The sequence below is a fragment of the Drosophila ananassae genome, chromosome 3L (genome assembly GCF_017639315.1).
Source record: "Drosophila ananassae strain 14024-0371.13 chromosome 3L, ASM1763931v2, whole genome shotgun sequence".
Lineage (NCBI taxonomy): Eukaryota > Metazoa > Arthropoda > Insecta > Diptera > Drosophilidae > Drosophila > Drosophila ananassae.
The window spans coordinates 12588103-12611027 of NC_057929.1; the positions used below are offsets into that span (position 1 = coordinate 12588103).

The window sequence follows — 22925 nt, forward strand, 5'->3', positions numbered from 1 at the left end:
TTACCATCCATTCAAACGGCAAACATTTGTTCGAGGCGAAAACCAATATGGAAAAAATATATTCGCAATGGCCACCAACGAATGTGTCGAGCCAGAAATGCAAAAGGCTTCCTAAACCAACAACCCCTTACGCAGGACAATATGCATAATTCCCACCCTTTGGATAGAGCACCCACCGTACATGCATAATGTCCACCCCTTTGGACAACAAACAGCCACCCCCTTTGGTTGCAGCCCTCATGCGTGGGGTTAAACAAGAATGGCGAATGCTACTCCCATATGTGAATATATTCCACTCAGGCACGCACAGGATCAAGGATGCTGTGTATCAGCTTACGCAACATATGCAGATGCGGTGCCAAGATGGAGGCAGGGTAAAAAGTGGCTGCGGGCTCGGACAAAAAATGAATTTTTTCTGGGAGGAACTGGGAGGTGGGGGAGCACGCTCAGGTCGTGGCACACTCCCAGTCCTTGTCCCTAAATTCAACACGTCGCGTGCCAGTGGCATCCTCCCCGAACCCTCTTTTGCATGGGCACAGATAAAAAATAGTTTAAAAAAGCATGGCAAAATGTTTCAACATCCGTGAGCAAAAACTGCAAAAAAATTGTGAAAATTGCCCAAAAGCAGGCAGAACCCTGATGCAAACTGCATCCCTTGTCAACAATGGCACGAAAATCCCGTTGCTGACCTCTCGATGACCCCAAGCCGGGGTCTATGGTCCTCTTTCCGTTTCTCTTGATGATTTTCAGTTCCCTTCGGCTTCATTCAAGCTGCAAACAAAAGGCCGGCATTTCTGTGACTGATTACATGCAACGGCAGCCTATCCTTGCTTCTATTCTGTATTCTGTATTTTGTATTCGGTATTTTGTGTTTTGTATTTCGGGAGATGTGTGAGCTGGGCCGGCGCTTCAACCAAACAATGATTTAGCAGGCCAGCGTTCTCTGATTGTAGTTATAGCGCGCCATTTGCATGCTTCCAATATCATATTTTCCCTTTTCCGATTTGTGCCAACTGGGTGGGAATGGGAAATGAAAAGATCCCCTATACCGAACCGAAGAAGGGGAAGAATATTATTATAGCATTATGCAAAGTTGGGACAAAGCAGGGGCAAGATTAGAAAACTGCAATAGTTTTTCTGCAAAAAATATATGGCATTATATGGCATCCTGCTTCTTGCTTGCCGTTTTATGGAAAATATTACTTAGTGCATGGGCTAGAAACTATTTTCTTAATCGCATATTATTATTTACCTTTCATGAGTCGCCTTCACATAACTAATCGTTCGGTGCAATGATGAGCTTCTAAAAAAGGGTATGCCTAGGGGATTAAAGGAGGAACCCATTACATGACTTGGCGCATTTCAGGTGATCTTTTAATTGGGACACACCAGATAGGAGACTTGGCTGCATATTTTGCAAGTAATGTTAGCTGCAGATTTTCGAAATGTTTACTTACCTTGAGGGCAGGATAAGACGTCCTTGTGGGTAGATGAAAGTAACTCAGGGATTCTGTCAAAATGCACAGCATGTGGCTTAAATAAAAAGAAAAGTCATTGGAATTTATTTATTATTTTACCCCATCTGAAGTCTCTCTAGACTCTTCCCCAGAAGAGTAAGAAAGGAGGTACTATTACTTAAAACGTATGTGGACAATTTACTGTAACATGTCATCCATTACACCCATTTTAAAACTCAAATGTTTGGAACCTTCCTCGTCCTTTCTGGGATAACTCAATTTAACTAAGAAAAACAAATCAAAGAACCCCAAAATAATAGGTAGTCTCGCAACATGCTAATGCGTTTGCTGCCAAATGTCACACCCAAGCCGAATTGTCTAAAAGTTCTGATCAGGATGGGATGCGGGGGCGGTCTGGGCGGGAAGTAGTGTTTGGGAGTTTGATGTTAATATTTTTATTCACACCCTCGGGGTGTGATAGCACACACTCAATTCCCTCCTTAACTCCCCTTGCAATCAACTTCTTACAGACCCAATCGAAATTTGCCTAAAAAAGGCCATTCCCTATGGTTTTTTATTGGTAAGAGGTAAGAGGGCGGCGTGGGCGTCGGCAGCATGGGGTAGTTGGTTTTGGGTCACTCTCAGATAAACGCATTATGGATAAACTTTTGTCGTAGTCTTTGGCATATAAGTCAATTACACAGATCATTTATTACATGGCTGAAGAAATCGTCGTATCTATCTTGAGCTGTAGTTGGCAACGTGTGTTTCTAATGTGATTTTTTATTCGTTGGCCATGCGAACTGAACAAACAAAACGAATCCAATTATTTGATTGTGTGCAGGGTCACTTTTTACAGTTCTATCAACGTATGGAAGTATGAAGCCTATAGTGTCAAGTTGGCATTCTACATTCAGTATTGGAATTGGCTTAACTTTTTTAAAATCATGTAAATATTGTTATTAAGGTTGAGCCAAATATACCTTTGAGTCCTGAAAACACACATTGACCTCAACTTCAGTCCACTCCAATGTAATCAAATGGCCGCTGATAAATTGCCTGAAACCATCCCCAGGCCCGGCCTTTTTAGGGTATCTGCCCAAACATGAGTCTAAGAATTTTCGCAATTTTCTTTTCCTACTATTGGGACCATACGAATATGCTAAAAAAACGATGGACCGGGCTTTTTTCACGGCTTACCAAGCTCAAGTAAATATCTGTCACTGTAAGATACAGATACTCCTGTTTCGCCCGCTCTCCAACAGGCTCTTATTTCGTGTGATGTTCCCGAGAGATAGTTTGATTAATGGCCCAAAAGTACTAGACATGCTTTGGTTATTTTGTTGTTTTTCTAGTTTTAATGTGGGCAGGGGAGCCGGAAACTGTTAACGCATATGGGGCTGGACACTATTAACTTTCGACACTCCATAAACAAAAGAGAACTTTTTACCTACAAAAAGTTCACTGTTTATAACGCGAAATCATCAAGCTAACATTTACGTTTGATTTATAGCAAGTTCATACGATTTGGGGCTTCCAAATGTATTGGTTCCGTTCAAATGCACAGAAGGGGCAGGACATCAAAACTAAGCTGGAGCTGACAACTTGCGTTCGTCACGCGAAGGCATTTAACAACCGTGGCTGCCCTCATTGGGCCTGGCGTGCTATTAATACGAATTCCTCAATCGCCCATGACCATTGGCGCTTTTAATCCTACAAAGCGGTCCTTGCGCTGAGGAGAAAGAAACTTGATTGTCAATTCTGTGCAGTGGGTCTTTCGATTCCTAATATCGCAAGCATTTATCGCATGAATGTGTGCACTGGCATATTCGAAAGACTAGTTTGATGTCTGCTGGTTGGTTGATCAAGATATTCCAGGCAGTATGTGGAAGTACGGTAGGCACTTTACAAGAAGGCTGTCGCCTGTGGGCTATCGGCAGTACTCAAAAATGTTAGGCTAACAAAGAGTATCCTTTTACAGATACCAGTTTGCGTAAACAGATGCCCAGTGGCGCAAGAGAGCGCACGCCAATATGCATAATCCCTTAGGCACACCTTGAGATCAGGACAAAACCAAACCTATGATTGCAATGAAATTGTGGAAGAATGCGGAAGAATTGTTCAATCCAAGACGACAGATGTGCGGCTTAGGTTGCGTATGCAGAGCAGGATTATTCAAGAAGGTATTTGGTTTGCTGTGAGTTATGAATGTGAGTGTCTAAGAGTGTAGTGGCGATTGGTTCCCAAAGCAATTCCAGGAAAACTACTGCAAAATCCTGTAGCGGTTGAAGGTATGCTACATAATAACGCAATCAGAGGATACTTCACTCAGTATCACTAAACAGAATATTTTACCCTTTACATTCTTTTTAAAAGGCCTTTAATAAATTTACCTTTCTTTTCTATATTTTATGAATTCCTTGAACAACACATGATGTATGTTCCCAGGTCCCCCTTCGCACATTTTCACAGATGGTGTACCTGACGCTTTTTGTTTCCAAATAGAACCAGTTACCCATGAAATCAGGTCAAAATCCTTTGCTGTGCCCTGTAATGGTGCTCCAATCTGAAATGCGTTGCATCGCAGACACCTTGCCAAGATTTATAGTTTTTTCCAATTTTCAATGCCTCATTGCGACAGCTCTTTGAACTGTGCAGCCTTTTCATCCTTTCTTTAAGGTTTATTGATTTATTGGCATTCGCAATCATCAATTTACAATTGTTCTTTCCGGCTCCTTTATTCCGTTTAGTGTATCTGCTTTTGTTTACCTAACTAAGTTGTTCGAAAGGAGCTGCTTTAGACTTCAGTGTTTTTGATGAAATGCAGATAGATGGTTGTTTGTGTTACATCTTGCAATCTCAAATGTATCTCAAATCGTTTCGATATGCAAACGAAGCACTTCGAGCCCTAGTTCTAGGCGGCTAATAACACACGCCTTGCCGAGCGGCCCACTCAGAAAATAACGATAATCCTCTCAGATTACCTTTCACTACTTTAAAGTACATAGGAATATGGCACAGTTTGCAAACAGCTTACCTAATTTGCCAACCCACTACAGGTGATTTAAATTAAAACAAAGGACAAACGTTGCGGCATATATCCCTTTGAAACCGGACCTGTTAAAGCATTCCGGGAAAGCGACTAACCAAGGGTTAAGCGGATTGTCCATCTCCTCTAAGAAGTAAAATGGACACCAGAGAATGCCGCCAGAGAAGTCCAGCCCAAATTCATACCGGGATTTGATACTATTTGAGTATATTTGTTATCCTTGCCATAAAAACAAACGCGGGGAAGCGGCCATTAGAGGACTTTTCTCTAAAGCTTTCTCATCCAATTCGTATATAAAAGGTACACATATATAAGACGTGGTAAACCCCAAACAACAAATCTTGCCAATAATTTTGAATGTTCTTGGACGAGTTTCGAAGAGAGCAAACGGTGGACTCATGGAAATTTGTTGGGCAGCTTAAGCTAGGCATAAAATGCAGAATCTTTTTGCGCCCAAACTGTTTTTTCTGTCAGATATTATAAAGGACATGTGTCTATGTCCTGTCGCCTGTCAGCCAACCAAACTAGCGCATAAATTTTTTATTCCAGCCCCACACCCCACACACGCCTAGTTATTGTTTTTTATGAGCTGCGACACTGGCACGCTTCGCCGCTATAGGAGTGGACGCCGCGTTTGGGCCGATGTTACCTTTCTGCTTTCGCACATATCATCTTTGAGTAGCAACAGACTTGGGCTTTAAATTTACACAATGAATACATATTTTCCTAGAGTTCAGTCCTAAAGACTTCAATCACAAATTATGCGAGCAAATCTGTTGTGTGCTCGTGTGTAAGGTTCACTAAAAATCACTTACCTAAGACCGCAAACAAAAACATTTCATAAATTAAGTATTCTTTAAAACAGCGTGAGTCTTTGGCAGTTAAGCTTTCCTGTAAAATATAAAAAAAAAACTCCTGTTGAGCTTGCAGAGCTGTTTGAAAACATAAATCCACTTATTCCCCTTATGCTACCCGGCGGCCATCGCAGGGGTTGTTCTTCAACTCTTTGTCTTCCATCCAATCAAAATGTAGACTCACGTCCTTACCCCTTCCGAACCGCCTAACTCCGTTCCATGAAAATTACACTAAAATCAGTGTGCTGAATCGTAGAACTAGATTCGAACGCAGGCATATTAAACTTTAATTTTATCCTGGCTGAAATTGTCCCCCCATAATTGCTTTATTATCAAAGAAACCTGGCTGCCCAGGAAACCCAAAGCTCCTAAAAAAGTGCCCAAGAGCTCCCCTACCCTGTCGCCCTACCTAGTACCGAGCTTCTTAAAGCTAATAAACTCCAAGCTACATGAAAGCAAATACCTTGCCTGGACCTTCCCCGTCCAAGTGGCAACCGACAAAAAATAGCACCCAACAAGCTTACAAAAAACTTACATGAAGAAGAAAAATTGTAAAACGAAGGCGTACTTCTCTTTTCATTAAATGGAAAAACGAGTAGCACCAAAGTCCGCCCTCGCCCAAGCGAGAAAGGCCATTCCATTCCATTCATCGAAAAACAAGCTAAAACAAGTCGAATTCTTGCCCCATCACCACCACATCCGTGCCGGTACCGCAGATGAAAGTTAACAAGGCATCAAATAACGGGAGGCTGTCTCCAAAGAAGCATAAAGGGTATCCTAGCGACGATCCGCTGGAGGATAAGATGGAGGATGTCAATAGCAAAGAATGTCCGGCAAACAAAAACACGAAGGCGAAGCTTAAAATTGTAACGCAAAATGAAAGTGAGTGGGCCTAAACCCAACTTCAGTCGCGGGGATACGCGTATACAACATATGTCGTGTCCCATCGCATGTCCGATGCCTGAGGCCCAAGTGTTGCTGTGCCGCTGACAACGTAATTCCCTGAAAAAAGGACAATCTACACGCACTCGAAGCCTCTCTCGGCAACATCTTCAGGACCTCTTCGATGGGTTTCTCTGGGGCTCCCCTTTCACACTTACTCTTCGAACTGCATTTTTACATCAGGGGGGAAATTTTATTTAAAAAACTAGAAACTACCAGGAGAGTAAAACGCGGACGTGCAAGGACCGTTTTAGAGCCTCGATTTGAACTCCGCCTTCAGTTAATTTGTCATTTGACTTCCTGGCAGCTGTCTGTCGCTAAAAAGGACTAAATAGAGTTCTATTTTGGGTAGTAGTTTGAATTTGGGGCAGTAATTACGTAAGTAATATTGTTTACTTGATTATTTACTCTTGAATCAATGCAGAGTTCAAATTTTCATCATTATTTATTGTTGAATCAATTCAGAATTCAAATTTTCATCTAAGGCCTCAAAAGAGGATTTCGCACTTCCATTCCGACTTCTCTCATTCACGATCTAAATACCGTTTTGAAACGGAATTAAAGGATTTCAAAATTCGCTTAATATTTTCCATAACACAGGCAAGGGCCAGCTAAAAGGCGTACAGCGCCATCGTGCTGGGCCCTCAGTGCAGCTGCTGGGTCCTGGTCAGTTGCAACCTGAGTGACCGTGAATTACCCAACAGCCAGCATAATGCCCAATCCTTTGGCACAGGCACCGCACCCCTTACTGCGAACTCGTGCAGTTTCTCTTCGATTCGTTAACTCAAAGGTTTCGCTACACAATCTATAATTGTTCTCCATTGTCCTGCCTGCTTGCAGTCCTTTGTGACCACACATAATTTATTGTATTTCCAGTCTTGGCAAACCAGTTTGCCTTTCCCACGCAAACGGTGACGCCAGACTTGCCATTGAAATAGCTGATAGAAGTCTAGTACTGTTGTAACCTTTTCATAATTCCAAGCAACTCCTTTTAGCCCTGTCCCTGGCCTACTGTCTACTATTTTTGTTTCTCGCCTTAAGATTGCGTGTGTTCCTCTTCTAGGAAGTGCACAAACGGAACCCCAGTAAGTCCTTCGTCCTTAATGAAAGAGTTTATTAATATATGAACTCACGCAAAAATTATGTAATCAAAAGTGTATAATATTTGTTTATATAATTAAAAATGTACAAATATTTTATAGATTAGTGTTTCAAATTGAGGTTTAGGCTAACCGCAGGTTAGGTTAAAATTAACCGCATTACGTATTCGTAGAAACGAAAACTTAACCTAATACTTTTTCGGAATAAGTTTATTATGGTTTTATTATAAAACCAAATGCGCGAATATGATCCCCGATGTATGGAATATTTCAAAATTTGAATTCAAATTTGAAATAAGTAAGCTAAAACTAGCGTTTAAAAACTTCAGTACGGATTCTCGCAAGTGCTGCCAATCATCGTTCAGAGTAATGATGCCAGACTGGCCACAAAATCCAATTTTAACGGTAGTTCACAAATCTGGCATCTCTAACCATTAATCGATATATCACAAACGATATATTTGTAGATTTTTCAACACTAAATGCTACGATTCGCGCGCTTTTTTCCTCACCATCATATTTTCGGCGCTTAAAAAATACTTAGACAATCGCACGCGGAGGAATTAGTAAATATTCAGACACTATATAATAAAAAAAGCAATTAACAAATGGACGTCGACTTCGGGGCGGACGCGGGGTGCTCCTATCACACGGTGCAGCTCTCCGCCAAAGAAGTTTTATCCGCGGGTCGCCGTCAGCACTATTGCAACGTAAGTAGGCCAACGAGCAGAAAGTGCATCTATTTCACTGCCCCTTCCTCTTTTCAGATGATTGACCTACTGGCTAGCAGCTGCAAGAGCTCCGGCCTGATAGCGACCTCTTTCACGGACGACGAGTTGGTGGAGTTCTGGCTAGGCGATATTCTGCCACTGATGTTCGATGCCGACAAAAAGATACAGGACTGCGCCGTGGCCGCTTTGGCAGAGGCTCTGGTGGCCCTCGACGTGTCCGCTATTCACACAGCCAAGTGCTGGCCTGAAATCCGAGCAGAGTTCGTCAATAAGTACACTGTGTCCATAGGGGAAATGCGCGACGCCAAGAACTCGAACTGGCACAAGATTTGGACTTTGCTGGTTCAAATCATGGACGAGGAGTTGCTGCGAGGCTGTGTCTACATCAATAAATTCCTGGCCGTGGTGGAGATGGGCTTCCGCAACCCGGACAACGGCGTCCGTTCAGAGGCCTTCCTTTGCTGGCGGGTGCTCATTAAAATCTTTGCCGCCTACGACGAGTTGGCGTCTGGCAAAAGACTTCGGCTGCTCTTGATACCGCTACGCACCTCGCAATCGCGCTCCTCGCACGTCAGTGGTATCAAGCTGCGGGTGTGGTGGTACTTGCTCACCTGCCTGGACGCGGAACTACCGAAATCCTTTGACAGTGCCGTAGAACACTTTCTGGCCTTCGTGTTCGGAGGCGGGCATAAGAACCTTCCAACTGGCCTAGCCCATAGCTATCAAACTGCGCGGGAACTGGCTCTTCCCTGCTTGGTGTCCCTGTGGGGCGTAGAAGCTAGTGAGCCTTTGCAGAGACTTCTTCGAGAGCTTCGTCTGGAGGGCCTGCCTCAACCTTCTCCGCTAATGACCGCCGACGTGCTCCAACAGCATTGGCGGCCACTTTTGGCCGCTGGGGTTGCCGGAATGAAACTACTGACCCAGCACGATGCGACTGAGGCGGAGCAGCTGCTTCTCCAGTTATTGGTGCGCAACCTCTGCCTGGCTATGTTCCGGCTCGCTGTCGCGCCCTTCACCGTGGCCTGCTGTGGGGAGATTGAGAAGATACTGCTTTCTCCGGATGCTTCTGGAGGCCGAGTAGCACGTGCCCTTTTTAACACAATAGCCACCGAGAACTTGGCCATGGAGCGCGTTTCTGCCAGTGACCTGCTTGATGTTTTGGAAGCCTTCCTCAAGCTGATACTCAAGGCAAAGACTGAAGTTCCGGCAGTTATTCTACAGAGGAGCACAGCCAGCATATTCGCCCTGGAAGCTGGAAACCAGAACGAGTTCCGCTTGCTGGGATCATTTGCGGAGCATCTGATGCAGGCCAACGACGAAGAAGACTTCGAAGGCTTCGCCGTTAAGCTGCTAGTTTGGCGCCAAGTTTCCCAAGCCCTGGGAAATTATTTGCGTGGAAACGGGCTAGAGTACCGACTGCCCCACAATGCCACGCTACTGGACTCTTGGCTGCTGTGGCCGCTACAGACTCTCGCCGCCTTTGCCGGAAGGCGCTCGAGCAACGCATTCGACTCGGCCTTCTGCGAGCATTGGAAGCATCTTTTAAACGCCGGACAAAATGCCCCTGAGAGAAGAAAATTTTTGGGCGATCTCAAGAGTTCATTGGAGGAACTTCTCAAAAGCAAGGACGAACCGCTATTCGCAGAGATGTTCGACGCTTACGTGGCCAATGCTCTAAAGATGGGCCTCTGTAAGGAGGCACCCCTGTACAAGGATGTTTTCGGGCTACTCCAGACCATTTTCCAGCACTCCTCCAACCAGCAGATGCTGGAGGGCTGCTTGAATACTCTTCGCAACCTGGTGCAGGAGCTGCGCCAGAACGAACTTATGGTGGTTTTTGACAGCTTAAAACCCACTCTATCGGGTGGTATCCAATGCTGGACGAAGCTAAAATGCGAAGGCGGTTTTCTGGAGGACTGGAAGCGGGCCATCCAGGAGAAGTTCCGGAAGCTTCCTATGAAGACCATGGCCAACCAGCTGAAGGATCTTTTTAAGGGCGACGATCTTTTTGTGATCATTCCATCCGTGTGGAGCCTGAACCCGGAAAAGCTTACCGATCGGCAAAAAGAGCGCTTTGCCGAAAAGTCGGATATACCCGCTCTGTACAATGATATGAGTCAATCGCAGGATTCGGCATCCCTCAAGCCCTGGACCCCCAAAAAGGTAGTTATTGCAAAGAGTAAGCAGGGCGAACTGGCTCTGACCGGCAAAGACGAAAGCGAAGAAAAGCCTGAGAGCGGAGAGTCGGACAAGGATCAAGCTGCTACTGCGACCACCACTCCCAGTAGAAAGACTTCGGGACGCAAAACCCGTGCCCAAGCGGATGGGGAAGCCACTACCAAAGCTGAAGTGACGCCCGTGCGTCAGACGCGCAAAAGGGCAGCTCAGAAGGAAGTGGAGCAAGCAGCCCAGAAAGAATCAGAGCAGCGTCAGCAGAGATCTCCGAAGAAGATGCCGCCGCCGCAATCAACGCCTCAACCTACAGCAGCAGGTAAGCAGATCGGTAACAGGTGGTTTCAGAACCCTCACACAATACTTTTTTGCAGCTGCCGGCAAGCAGTCGAAGGCGCCGAAATCAACCACCACTTTGCACCAAAGCGAGGACCTTTTCCCAGAAGACTCGCCCACTCCTGAGCCCACTGAGGAAACTAAAAAAGCACCCGAAATCCAGTTAACACCGCCGGATTTGGTCGTTGTGGAAATGGCACCATCCACCCAAATGGCCGGGAGCAATACTGAAGCCCTTGCGCCTGTCCAGCCTGCCGCTGAAACATCGCCCAAAAAGCCCACCACGCGATTGTGCAACTTGGTAAGAAAAATCTTCTATTAACTATGCTTTTATTCTAATTCTGAGTGGTACCTCAAACCTCTCGGTTTTGTTCCAGAATTCCCCACCTGACCGCAAGCAGACCAATAACTCTTCGAGTCCTACCATTCGGCCAAAGCCCACTGGGCACCTGACAGGACGTGGTGCCCAGCTCATTAACATGATACGCAACAAGAAACTGGACGGTGTCTCGGGCTCCCCATACGCCTCCATCGCAAGCAGTGCATCGCGCTCCTCCATACACCAGGTGACTCCCGCTCGCATCCTCGATCGCGCCGAACAAGTGTCTACGCCCACCAGTGAGCTAAACGAGTTAACGGGAACAGAGCACACATCAACGCCGATACAAGCACCGCCCTCGAAGGATCTTCTGGTGTTCTCCAAGCGACTCCCATCGCCCTCGGCCAGCCCCTCGGTGAGCATCCTTAAGAGAAAACTGCGCTGCGAAAGCCTTGACGATGCCACCCTGGATTCACCGGCTTTGAAACGCAAACGGGTCAGCTTCCACGATCCACCCGTGTCCGTGACCAAGGAGTACCTAAGGGATGTGGATGAGACACGTAGTGGCAGTATGAGTAGCAGTGGTCTCAAGACGAAGCGTTGCCTGCTGATGGACAAGGTGGCCCAGACAACTGAAATGCGGCAGGCGCTGAGGCGGCGGGGACGCCTGGACAGCATCATCGAGATAGAGCGCTTTGCCAGCGAACAGACCGCCAGGACGGCCACGACTGACAAAACGCTAGACAAGTCGTCGGCTGAAGCTCCTGGAGACGAAGACGCCTTTACCAGCTTGAAGTGGAACGAAACAACTGCTGGTAATAATCTCGATGGCACAGTAAAGAATCACGAGGTGGAATCGGCAGCGGAACCAGCTCTTCAGGATGGGGCAATTTTGGATGCGGATGCCGCCCTCGATTTGGTGGTGGATCAACAGCCCCTGGAGACGGTGCTGCAGCGCTACTTTGACAGGGGCCAACTGAAAAGTGCCGGGACTTTGGCAAAGTTTCTGTCCGGCCAAATGAGCACCAACGACAAGCTTAAGACCAATGTTCTGGAGACGCTATCTGAAAATCACTCCAAGGACTTCCTAGACCATGCGGTTCGCGAGAACCTTTCGTCGGTGGTGTGCGACCGGCTCAATCCCAACTCCGTCCTGGAATATGTCTGTGCCAAGTCAAAGATCAGCAACAGCTGCCGCAGCGGGCTACTGGCTCAGGTACCCGAGATCCTCAACAGCGGCGGGCCGCGCTCCGGGGCTGAGAGAATGACTTTCGTCCAACAGTTGCTGACGCAGTGCAGCCCCGGTGACGACCAGCTGCTCGACCTCATCGATCTCCTGATGCGCACACGCCGCGACCGGAACAGCGCCTCAAAACCTCTGCCAATATCCATTTCCGTCTCCACATCCAAACCCGGCGGCATTGGCTCTGTAATAGGTACCATCGACAACGTGGCCGAAACCGCGGCCGACTCTTCGTCCAACCTGTAATGTTAAACAGCCACCGATATGACATTTTACTGGCCATCGACGATGTAATGTTTAAGTTCAAAGTTATTTAATTTAAGTTTTAAGTATTAAGGTCAAGCAACTTTATTTCATGCCCGTTGGATTACCACTTTTCGGTACCATTTTTAAATAATATAAAAAAATTATATAAAAATGCCATGTTTGGTTTTATTTAACCTTCAAGACTACTATTTTCCTGTTGCAGGTGAAAATAAAACACACTGCTTGCTCCCTCTCCAAGCCTGCCTCTTATAATTCGCAAGCAGTTCTGGCTGGAAAAAGTATAAAGAGAGGGCTGCTGCACGAAAGTTTTTCTTCGAATGACAGATTATCTCGGCCATTTACCGTCCGATTTTAACGAGTGATGTCTTAAACGATTCAGGGAAGCCTTATTAAGCGATTGATGCAAAAAAATTTTGGAATTTCCTAACAAAAATTTTCGCAAATTTTTTTGCATCAATCGCTTATATTAGCTCCAATGAATCGTTTAAGACATCACTCATCGAAATCGGGCGGTAAATGGCCGAGATAATCGGTCATTCGAAAAATAATTCTCGCGCAGCAGCCCTCTATTTATACTTTTTCCAGCCAGAACTGCTTGCGAATTATAAAACAGGCAAGCAGGAGGCAACAATAAATTTTCAAAATTTGATGATTTGGAGATAATGACTGAATTGAGAGATCAAAGTAGTTGCGACTATTTACATTTTAATGAATTTAAATGTTACAAGAACTATAAAAAAAAAATTAAAAACTTAAAAATTCCAGATTAAAATTTGGATGCAGTCATCCGGGGCTGCGGTCATGTTGTCGGTGAGGCTGCAGTCCATTAACTGCTGTTGAATCAAGTCAATCTTTTCGGCTCGGAGAATGGTCCACGCATGAAAGTGCTGCATCAAGCACATGCACTAGCAACCGTCCGTTTCCACTTGGAAATGGCGTAGCCGGGAGACCTATTGCTTCTACTGGTTTTCCCGGTCTGATTGAGAAACCGTACGCTAGTAGAAACAGTTCCTGAATGCATATAGTATTGAACTCAGAATGCCTCCAGTCTGGTGAGGAGTTCTAAGAAAAAAAAGTAAAGTTATATTTATCATGCTAAATCTTTAGCAGGTTGATTTTTCTTACGAATTTACAGCTGGTGCTGGGCTCCACAGGTCATATAATAGTGGTGTGTTCAAGAACAGAGTAAGCCGTTATGATGGGTGTTTTCTTAAGGATCATAGCCCACTTTCATCTGGAAATGGCGTTGTCGATGGTCCTAGACCGTGAAGCATTTGGTATTAGTTCCAGTTTTCCTTATTGCCTTTATATGCAATGTGTACCAGGCGCACAGAACGTTAAGGGAACTTGCATCTTGCACAGGGTGTGTGGTATCCTGTCTAGCAACTCAAATATACAAATTAGATTAGAGCATAAAACCTTTTATCTTCTTACCTCATGTAGTGGGTTCAACCTGCCGACCGATATCCATCCATGGAAGTGTTCCTCCTTCAATGTGTATTATTGCCAAAATTTGTTTTGTACATTTCTTCAAATAAAAAATATGGGTGACACTGTTGAAAATTGTAACCTATCGATATAATGTTAACTAGTTTCGATATTTTATAATATCATCTATAGAAACAAAGATGACACGTTAAATATATCGAAAAAAATATCTTATAATCTATCGATATAACGTTGACTAGTTTCGATATTTCATGGCGCCATCCCTAAAATAAAGACGGTATTTTTAAATGATAATATATCGATAAACGTTAACTTTTAATCTATCGATATATTAGCTAGTTGTTTCGGTATTTTTTTGTTTGTCTTCTCTAACAATAATGATGGTACACGGGTACAATAAGAAGTTATCAATTATTGTTAACTATCGATATTTTTGTAGCAGTGTTGCACACCACCGATTTATACCGCGAAAAAATACTAAACCACCCGTTACCGAAGAACTTTAATGTTTGAATTTAAATGTCACTTTTTGTGGCAATGTTTGGTAATAGGGAAAAAAGATATACTTTCCAATGATTTCAGATAGCATTTACTGAAATTTTCCGATAGATAGCTTCCAAGCAGATTCACGGCTAGAGTCCTCAGGCGCCACCCCCGTGGCTACCCGTGACGTCGTCCACCGGCCGAAAGAACTTTTCGTGTTCACCCCAAAATAGGTTGACTTTTCACTTTTGAAGAAAGACTTTTGAGGCATGCCACCTACCAATAGAAGATTACATGTGATGGTATAATCCACGATGACCACTTGAGGTATAATTCACCACCGTGCCAAGCGTATTGGCAAGTTCACATGCTCCACATGAGTTATATTTTTACGTGTACATTTGGGGGTCAAGTTGTTCCACCTTCATTGGAGGGCATGCCGGTGGCTACACAGATAATGTGTACATAGGCACCTCCAGTAGTGCCTGCCCAACCCTATCTGGTCGCGACAAAGTCAAACCTCCTCCCGCCGGTCGGCGGAGAGTCCGCTGATAATGTTCACGTGCTAGCAAACAGTAACGTCGGCAGATAGAGATCCGTGTGTACATTAGACGAGCTTTCGACGCACCCATACCATTATGTAGCTTGTTTCTTCGCCTCGCCGCCCCAATCTCCGTCTCCATCTCCGGCGACGTCTTTCGAACACTTGAGTAAATGGCATTCCGGCGTGGGCGGAGCACTCTGCACGCCGCAGTTGCGTGCTTCTACCACAGCCGGACAATCCCTTGGATACACTTGTATCAGTTACAGACGGCGTGATAACTGCGCTTTCGGCACAATTAGCCCAGACACCACATTTTGAGAATGCCAAGGTCGTTTGTAGGTCTGTTCCGCTGCGGCGTATAAATAGCCGATAGCCGACTGCCGGTGGAAAGTTCTGCCCCAAATTGCGCAAGTGAAAACTGACCTACCTAACCTACCAGATCTCGTGTGCGATGACGTATGGTATCTGTACGCCCGTACTTAATTGGTCTCCGTCTGGGAGCTGTCTCGTCTCGCCGGCTGGGACGCCGGCTGGTCGGGGAGCGGGTGGAAGACACTTACTTGGACTTCTTGGACATTCGCCGATGTGATTCATTCATAAAGGCGATCCGGGTCCGTTGAAATGCGTAAAGCACTTGTGAAATCAGTACCCTTATCTGCAAGCCGCTAATGGATCGAGTCCAATAGCTGATTGCGTGGAAATTCACGGAAGAGCATTAGCCTTGTGGTGGCGAGGGTTGCTCCCCGTCGTTCCGCTTCTATATCAGCACACACATAATTGAATAATCTGGCGGGCGAAGAGCGCAGAATAATAAAAATATCAGATACGCGGCCCGTTCGCCGACAGTTACAGAATAAATACGTACCGCACACAACGTGGGCGCGCATCTCGCAGGTGCCAAAAATCGAGAGCGGTTTCTACATACATGCAGATACCTACATATATGTACATATAGGTGGGTTGGCCGAATCGCGCGAAAAACAATTTGGTGTGGCGGAAAATCTGCAGACCCTATAGACTGGTTATTCAAGTTATTCCGGAACATCATCCTGAGAATCGTTAAAAGCGCTCTAAAAGAATGTAATACACAAACAGAAAAAAATAATAAGTTAAAAAATAAATAATTATAAGTTAAATGAACATAAACTACGAAAGGACACGTGAAGAAAATCCCTAAGCCTTAGACAAAATATGCCGCGAATCGCAGACTCCCAAGCGTATCTGTTGAATACCTCGTAGCTCAGAGCGAAAAGTGGGAAATTAGCTAATTAGCTGGCGAGAGGGGATGGGGGCGTGGCCCAACAGCTGATTTTGACGAGAACGAGCCCCGAGCTGCAGTACTGCTGTGCACCGAGAAAGTTTTGCCGAGCGGAAAAGCTGCAAAGGTGCACTTTTGGTCGGCGGCAGAGCGACGGCGACTGGCAAATCAAGCGGACGACGAACCGGCAGGCGACAAGGCAGAGAATCGCTTCCAGCTCCCCAGTTCCCAGTTCCAGGAATATCGGACTACTCGGCAGTCCAGAGCACCCGCTAGTCACTAGGTGAGCTCAATAACCGATTCGCCTTGGCCCAGTGCGGAGCAGCAGCGCTGAAAGCAGCAGCGGTCGCGGAAAAGTGACTCAAACTCTGATGTAATCATTTTCACATGCTATTTTACGTCCGCCAAGAACGTTCCGTTCGCATTCTCCGTCGTCGGAATTTCGTGAGTTTCTCGGGTTCTGCTTCTGTTTCGGATACGGATTCGGATTCGGATTCGGATTCGGTTTGGGTTTCGGCTTTGGCTTCAGTCTGTTGCCAAAACTCTCGCGGCCTGGAAGCCAAAAGGTAAACACACCGTAAAGTATCCTGCCTACATCGCCGGAAGTGCGTCCCCATAACCGAGCTCCGACTCGAAAAGAAGCATTCCAAAAAGGTATTGATTTAGCGCACAGATTCAGATACTTCAGATGCGATGCGGACTGGGTTGGAATGGAATAGAACACACTTCCAACGCCGAGAGGAGAGCGAACAGTTTTGCAAAGAGCTTTGGCCAAAGCTTCGAAGTTCGAACAGCTGAGAAGGCCAGAGCGGGCGAGAGGCCCCAACATATTTGGAATACAATAAATTCTCTCTAATCGCATTGGATACCTCACGAATTTTGTTTCATTCGCTGTTTTATTCCATTTGTGATATCATCAAATGACAAACAATCACATACAGACGTTCTGCATGTAAAACCAGTTTAGTTGAAGCTTCCCGTTGGGGAGTGCCCTAGAAGTAACTGGTGTGTTTCGAAAAAGTGACTAAATAACTAAGGTTTAGGACTAAATAATAGGTTTGACACAGGAAACCCCATTTAAAAGATACAATTCCAATGACCCAAAATAATCTGCACAGAAATACAACAAATTCTAAATTCACATTCAGATCGTGTTGGCTTTGGAAAGTATTTATAAATAGAATGCACAAACCAATATTTGTCCATCCTTTTTCTAAATTAAACGTTTTTTCCTTAATCGTGAACCTTTTATGTTGCTGTGTGAACGCGAGTCGGAAAACTAGAATTTATGAAGCTTAGATTTAAAATATTACGCCAAGCCCACTCGGGGTACTACTTTGCCGCCCACTTTAATCGGATTTCCTGAATCCCCTTTCAGCTTTAACAAACACTCGATTGTTTCGATAGTTTCGTGAGAGTGAGATCCCCGAGATGACCTCGCGAATGTTCAAGTTCGGCGTCACAGCCGCCAGCGCCTGCGTGGGCTCCGTTCTGGCGTCCTATACCTTGGACCGCTGGAACTCGCCCCATGTGGTGGGTATTCTTAACATCTAAGCTACTCCTGCCCTCTTCTCACCTGAATGCTCTTCTCCGAAGGTGAACAATGCTGTGCAGCGTCCGCCAAAGAGGAAGCGCACCTTGCCCCCCAGGGCTGACCAGATAAAGTCCCTGATGAGTGGCGAGGAGTTCGATGTGCTGATCATCGGCGGAGGAGCCACCGGAGCGGGCTGTGCCCTCGATTCGGTCACCAGAGGTGAGTCGGCAAAGTGCGTCACAAACTGCTCTGACTAAACCCATAAAAATTTAATCAAAACAGGCCTCAAGACAGCCCTGGTGGAGCTGGATGACTTCGCCAGCGGCACGTCCTCACGGTCCACCAAGCTCATCCATGGCGGAGTCCGCTACCTGCAGAAGGCCATTCTCGGCGTAAGTATCTTTTTCGCAAACCTTCGGCTAGGGGTACAGTAGATAGCTAATTCTCATGTATCATCCATCAGCTAGACTTTGAGCAGTACCGCATGGTGAAGGAGGCTCTTCAGGAGCGCGCCACCATGCTGGAGTCGGCGCCCCACCTGACCCACCCGTTGCCCATCATGCTGCCAGTTTACACGTAATTTGAGCTAATCCTCGTTCCAGTGAGGCGTATAACTAACCCCCGTTTCATCCTCTAGGTGGTGGCAGGTGCCCTACTACTGGGTAGGCATCAAGTGCTACGATCTGGTGGCCGGTGACCGCAACGTGAAGAGCTCCTACTACCTCTCAAAGAAGGACGCCCTGGAACTGTTCCCCATGCTCAAAAAGGATAAGCTGTGCGGCGCCATTGTGTACTACGACGGCCAGCAGGACGACGCTAGGATGTGCCTGGCGGTGGCGTTGACCGCGGCGCGCCACGGCGCTACCGTGTGCAACCACGTCGAGGTGAAGGAGCTGCTCAAGAAGGATGACGGCACTGGCAAGCAGGTGCTATGCGGAGCCAAGGTCAAGGATCATATCTCCGGCAAGGAGTTCATTGTGAAGGCCAAGTGCATCGTGAATGCCGCCGGCCCGTTCACGGATAGCATCCGCAAGATGGACAACCCCACGGTGAAGACCATCTGCTCCCCCAGCTCGGGAGTGCACATCGTACTGCCAGGCTACTACAGCCCTGACCAGATGGGTCTGCTGGATCCCTCGACTTCCGACGGCCGCGTCATCTTCTTCTTGCCCTGGCAGCGGCAGACGATCGCCGGCACCACGGATCTGCCCTGCGAGATTACCCACTCGCCCACCCCCACCGAGGACGAGATCCAGTTCATCCTTAACGAAATCAAGAACTATCTCAATGCCGATGTGGAGGTGCGCCGTGGCGACGTACTCTCCGCCTGGAGCGGCATTCGCCCCCTGGTCTCGGACCCCAACAAAGATGACACCCAGTCCCTGGCCCGCAACCACATTGTCCACGTGAGCCCCTCCAACCTCGTGACCATTGCGGGCGGCAAGTGGACTACCTACCGCGCGATGGCCGAGCACACCATCGACGCTGCCATTAAGGGTGAGTTACTGATCCTTAAGATGCCCCAGAAAAACTACAATTAATTTGTTGTTCCCAGCCTGTAATCTCAAACCGGAGCGCGCGGAGGCCGTAACCTCCTACCTGAAGATTGAGGGCGGACAGGGCTGGACTCCCACCATGTACATTCGCCTTGTGCAGGACTTCGGGCTCGAGTGCGAGGTGGCTCAGCACCTGGCCAAATCGTACGGCGACCGCGCCTTCGCCGTGTCGAAGATGGCCTCCCTGACTGGCAAGCGCTGGCCCATCATCGGCAACCGCATCCACCCCGAGTTCCCCTACATCGACGCCGAAATCCGTTACGGAGTGCGCGAGTACGCCTGCACCGCCGTGGACATGATTGCCCGCCGCCTGCGCCTAGCGTTCCTCAACGTCCAAGCTGCCCAGGAGGCACTGCCTGTCATCGTGGACATCATGGGTGAGGAGCTGAACTGGTCGAAGGATGAAAAGGAGCGTCAGATCAAGGCAGCCACCGAGTTCCTGGCCAACGAAATGGGCCACTCGGTCAACCGCACTTCCAAGGAGCGCATACCCATCAAGCTCTCCAAGGAGGAGATTCAGACCTACATCAAGCGCTTCCAGTTGATCGACAAGGACAAGAAGGGCTATGTCTCTATTAACGACATCCGGCGGGCGCTCAAGAATTTCGGAGACGGCGACGTGTCCGGCGAACAGCTGCATGATATTCTGCGCGAGATCGACACCAACATGAACGGTCAGGTGGAGCTCGACGAGTACCTCCAGGTGGGTTACATATGCATTATTCGCTGGAATAGTTCATTCCGATTTCTCAGAAATGTGAAGAAGGCCATAAACAAGTGGCTGTCACAATCGCTGACAATAAAAGAGTTACTGTTCCGGCACACTTAGTACATATATTTGTTAGGCATTAAGAAACAGTTAGCAGACAATGGTAATCTTTATAACACATTTGATACCCACACTGAAACCAATTACAGATGATGTCCGCCATCAAAACGGGCGACGTGGCCTACTCCCGATTCGCGCGGATGGCCGAGCTGGAGGAGCAGAAGCACGAGGCGGCCAACCTGAAGCAGAAGATCAGTGTGGACCGCTCCGGAGGCGGTTTGTAAGGAAAAAGGAAGAGGACGAGCGACTTAACAACGACCACGACGACACCACATCACCGGCCACAAGGCGAGGATTAGGCTTAAGATCGAAACGGTTAAGATCAAACTTATTTTCATTTTGCTGTTAAAAAAAATCTTTAAACTCATAGAACACCCCTTTAATTAATGGAGCAACTTGATTCCCCATTCTTTCCTTCTACAGCTGGTTCGAGTTGTGGCTTAGTACCCGGACGTTGGGAGGGATTTTGATTTTTGGCATCTGGTTGGGCACCACTCTCGGCTTTTATTGGAGGATTTGGCTTAGACTGGTTCGGCTGAACAGGGACAGGAACCTTCTGAGCGCTCGGTTTTGGATTTGGTTTGATTGGCAGTTTGGGTTGCTTTTCCGCCTGCTCCTTGGGTTGAGCAGGAGCTGCTTTCTGGGCATTCCCATTTGGATTTCTTTGGTTTGGCTGAGCTGCCTTTGCAGTATTCTGGTTTGGCAGCGCATTGTTCTGTTTAGCTTTGGGTGAAATCGTCGGGGGATCCTTTGGCTTTGCACCGTTGCCAGAACTTGCCACTTGGGTGCCTGGTTTTGGAGTTGGCGCCTTAGCCTTGCTGTCCTCCTCTGCGGCCACTGCTTGTAAGCACTGCGAATTATCGGGGATGTTCTCAATTCCTCTGGTTATGGGAGTATCTAAAGTGAAAAAGAATGCCTTGATGAAAGAAAATGCACGTTTGAAACTGAAGTTTGGATTTCATACTAAAATAAGTCTGAACCCTTTTCACTATGTCCTCCGTGAGGTTTCCATCGCCGCGCCTAAAGATATACTGAGTCTTAGACACGCAATTGAACATGGCCTGGCGCTGGTTGGCTGTGAGGTCCGCGAACATGTCCAGCTTGGGGTCCCAAAAGAAAAGCAGCTTGCCCTTGGAAGAGGTCAACCGGAGGGTGTTGCCCAGCCGGTCGAGCATCTGAAAGTTGGTCAGGGCCAGGTCAGCTTTCTTTTCGAAAACTCGACATAGTTTTTATCCTCACCTCTATGACGATCTCAGTCATGGGCTTCTGCCAGTACTTGGGGTCCTGCTTGGTTACTTCCCACAAAAACAAAGTTTTTATGTAGTAGCTCTTCAAGTTGGTCATGTTGTTCTTCTTGTCCCGAAGCCTCTTCATCAACCGTATGGAGTTCTTTAAGTTGTTCTTCCCCTGGAGAAGACCCTTCTCCGCATCGTAGTAGGAGGCGCGGAAGGATATGTTCTCCGGCAGCGGCGGCTTCATGGGCTTGGGAATGGCGTCCCAATGCGGCGTTGTTCCAAAGTGTCGCCTCTGCTGCGGCCCCAGAACGCACTGGTCTGCCTTCAGCCGAATGGCCGGCACGAAGTCGACAGAGTACTCGTATCGTCCTTTCACGTCGATCGTGTGGGCGGGGCCCGATTTTTTGTAGCTCAGGGGCGATACCACCGAGCCCACTTTAATCTGTTTGCCCATCTTGGCAAGTGCCTGAGTCATTACTCCCTGGAGCCAGCTCTGCAATTTGTCCTCGCAAAGCAACTGGTTTCTGTTGACCATTTTCTGGAGTTGTTCGAAAACTAGTTTGTTATGCTCTTGCTTCCCGATGACTTCCATTACCTTAGTCATGTCAAGGGTAACGTTGCCTTCAAGGAGAATAGTTTTGAAATTATTTTCCCAGATTTTACTCTATGTGCACTCCTTCTCACCTGGTTTTCGAGGATCGGCTTTGACGATAATCTTATCATTTTCGGGAAACACCAGGTGAATGACCAAGTCGAACTCGTTGGGCATTGCCACCTTCAGGTTGTCCCCATAGCTGCCTGCAACGGATGTAATAATCTGGAGATTAGCCTAATTGATTTAGCCTAATTGGCCTTCTTTGGGTGGTAAGCCCTGGATTTGCGAATTCATTATATTACACCGCTACTTTATCAGGAAAATGTCACTGTAAGAGTCTTTTCTTTCTGGACATAAGCCGCACATTACGGTGCAGAATTTCAAGTGTACTAGAACGAGAACTTTGCTGAATCTTCGTTTTTGCGGAGATCAATAGAATATATGTATGTACGTGGCTTATCGCCCATATTGAAAACTATGTATGCTTGCTAAAACAACACGAGGGTCTGGTTTTGTAAGTTATTCCAAATACTTGAAGTGTTGCAGCTGTCGAAAGCGTACGTACCTCCAAGCGTGTGCCCCTTCAGGAGCTTGTCCAGCACCTTGTTGCTGCGTAATTGGGTATACAGTTCCTTCCTCAGGGCGTCGTAGTGCTGGGTGTACTCCTCCCGGTGCTGGTCGAAGTTGATGAACTTCCCGTTCACTTCGATCAGGTTCGCTTCAAGATTCTTCGCCATTGCCAGCTGATCCACGTTCCTCTGCAGTCAAACACTATCTGAACAATCAGTTTTTCGCTGTTGAAAACGAAACCTACGGATCGCTCTCCGTCTCAGATACTCGCACTCTTTTTAGGGGTTACTCGCATTAGATTCGCTAAAAAATACGGCTTTTTACAGTTTGAAGAAAGTGCTGATAAATTAATAACGAAGAATAATTATCATTCGATGGATGTAGATGGTTTGGGTGATCCAA

General features: G+C 46.8%; 3 protein-coding genes and 1 long non-coding RNA gene across 13 annotated transcripts; 2 read left to right on the plus strand and 2 right to left on the minus strand.

The window, feature by feature from the left end:
- The first annotated feature begins 7855 nt into the window (after window positions 1-7855).
- LOC6496207 (telomere-associated protein RIF1) lies at window positions 7856-12621 on the plus strand. Its single transcript, XM_001960416.4, has 4 exons — window positions 7856-8112; window positions 8170-10624; window positions 10680-10942; window positions 11019-12621. Exons 1-4 carry the CDS (start codon window positions 8011-8013, stop codon window positions 12447-12449), a joined length of 4251 nt encoding a protein of 1416 aa, XP_001960452.1. The 5' UTR covers window positions 7856-8010; the 3' UTR covers window positions 12450-12621.
- Window positions 12622-13135: 514 nt separating this feature from the next.
- On the minus strand, window positions 13136-17576 carry LOC26514629. 8 transcript variants are annotated; one of them, XR_004309901.2, is made up of 6 exons: window positions 17397-17576; window positions 15812-16016; window positions 15507-15732; window positions 13905-14182; window positions 13596-13849; window positions 13136-13532 (listed from the first exon to the last, which is right to left on the minus strand). It is a non-coding gene; the product is annotated as an uncharacterized LOC26514629 (long non-coding RNA). The 8 variants fall into 8 exon arrangements; XR_004309905.2 differs by lacking the exon at window positions 17397-17576 and having other exon boundaries at window positions 13596-13856; window positions 15812-16026; XR_004309900.2 differs by lacking the exon at window positions 17397-17576 and having other exon boundaries at window positions 15812-16022.
- LOC6496208 (glycerol-3-phosphate dehydrogenase, mitochondrial) lies at window positions 16328-20492 on the plus strand. Of its 3 annotated transcripts, none has more exons than XM_014908185.3 (8): window positions 16328-16487; window positions 17583-17737; window positions 17801-17957; window positions 18021-18130; window positions 18202-18314; window positions 18376-19235; window positions 19294-19997; window positions 20213-20492. In XM_014908185.3, the coding sequence occupies exons 2-8, from the start codon at window positions 17636-17638 to the stop codon at window positions 20345-20347; spliced, it is 2181 nt and encodes a 726-aa protein (XP_014763671.1). In that variant the 5' UTR covers window positions 16328-16487; window positions 17583-17635; the 3' UTR covers window positions 20348-20492. The 3 variants fall into 3 exon arrangements, with proteins under 3 accessions (XP_014763671.1, XP_032306686.1, XP_001960453.1); XM_032450795.2 differs by lacking the exon at window positions 16328-16487 and adding an exon at window positions 16622-16770; XM_001960417.3 differs by lacking the exon at window positions 16328-16487 and adding an exon at window positions 16749-16858.
- LOC6494365 lies at window positions 20109-22741 on the minus strand. Its single transcript, XM_001960418.4, has 5 exons — window positions 22519-22741; window positions 22043-22156; window positions 21363-21979; window positions 21088-21298; window positions 20109-21020 (listed from the first exon to the last, which is right to left on the minus strand). The coding sequence occupies exons 1-5, from the start codon at window positions 22688-22690 to the stop codon at window positions 20503-20505; spliced, it is 1632 nt and encodes a 543-aa protein (XP_001960454.1). The 5' UTR covers window positions 22691-22741; the 3' UTR covers window positions 20109-20502.
- Window positions 22742-22925: the final 184 nt, after the last annotated feature.

Bases quoted from the DNA above. Each gene is read 5' to 3' on its own strand.
- LOC6494365 (XM_001960418.4), bottom strand. From the start codon at position 22,690: ATGGCGAAGAATCTTGAAGCGAACCTGATCGAAGTGAACGGGAAGTTC. The intron at 22,157-22,518 runs GTACGTACGCTT...CATCCGTTGCAG, and splicing joins GAAGGGGCACACGCTTGGAG to GCAGCTATGGGGACAACCTG. The intron at 21,299-21,362 runs GTGAGGATAAAA...ACCAACTTTCAG, and splicing joins TGACTGAGATCGTCATAGAG to ATGCTCGACCGGCTGGGCAA.
- LOC6496207 (XM_001960416.4), top strand. From the start codon at position 8,011: ATGGACGTCGACTTCGGGGCGGACGCGGGGTGCTCCTATCACACGGTG. The intron at 10,625-10,679 runs GTAAGCAGATCG...ACTTTTTTGCAG, and splicing joins GCCTCAACCTACAGCAGCAG to CTGCCGGCAAGCAGTCGAAG. The intron at 10,943-11,018 runs GTAAGAAAAATC...GTTTTGTTCCAG, and splicing joins CCACGCGATTGTGCAACTTG to AATTCCCCACCTGACCGCAA.
- LOC6496208 (XM_014908185.3), top strand. From the start codon at position 17,636: ATGACCTCGCGAATGTTCAAGTTCGGCGTCACAGCCGCCAGCGCCTGC. The intron at 18,315-18,375 runs GTAATTTGAGCT...TTCATCCTCTAG, and splicing joins ATCATGCTGCCAGTTTACAC to GTGGTGGCAGGTGCCCTACT. The intron at 19,236-19,293 runs GTGAGTTACTGA...TGTTGTTCCCAG, and splicing joins CATCGACGCTGCCATTAAGG to CCTGTAATCTCAAACCGGAG.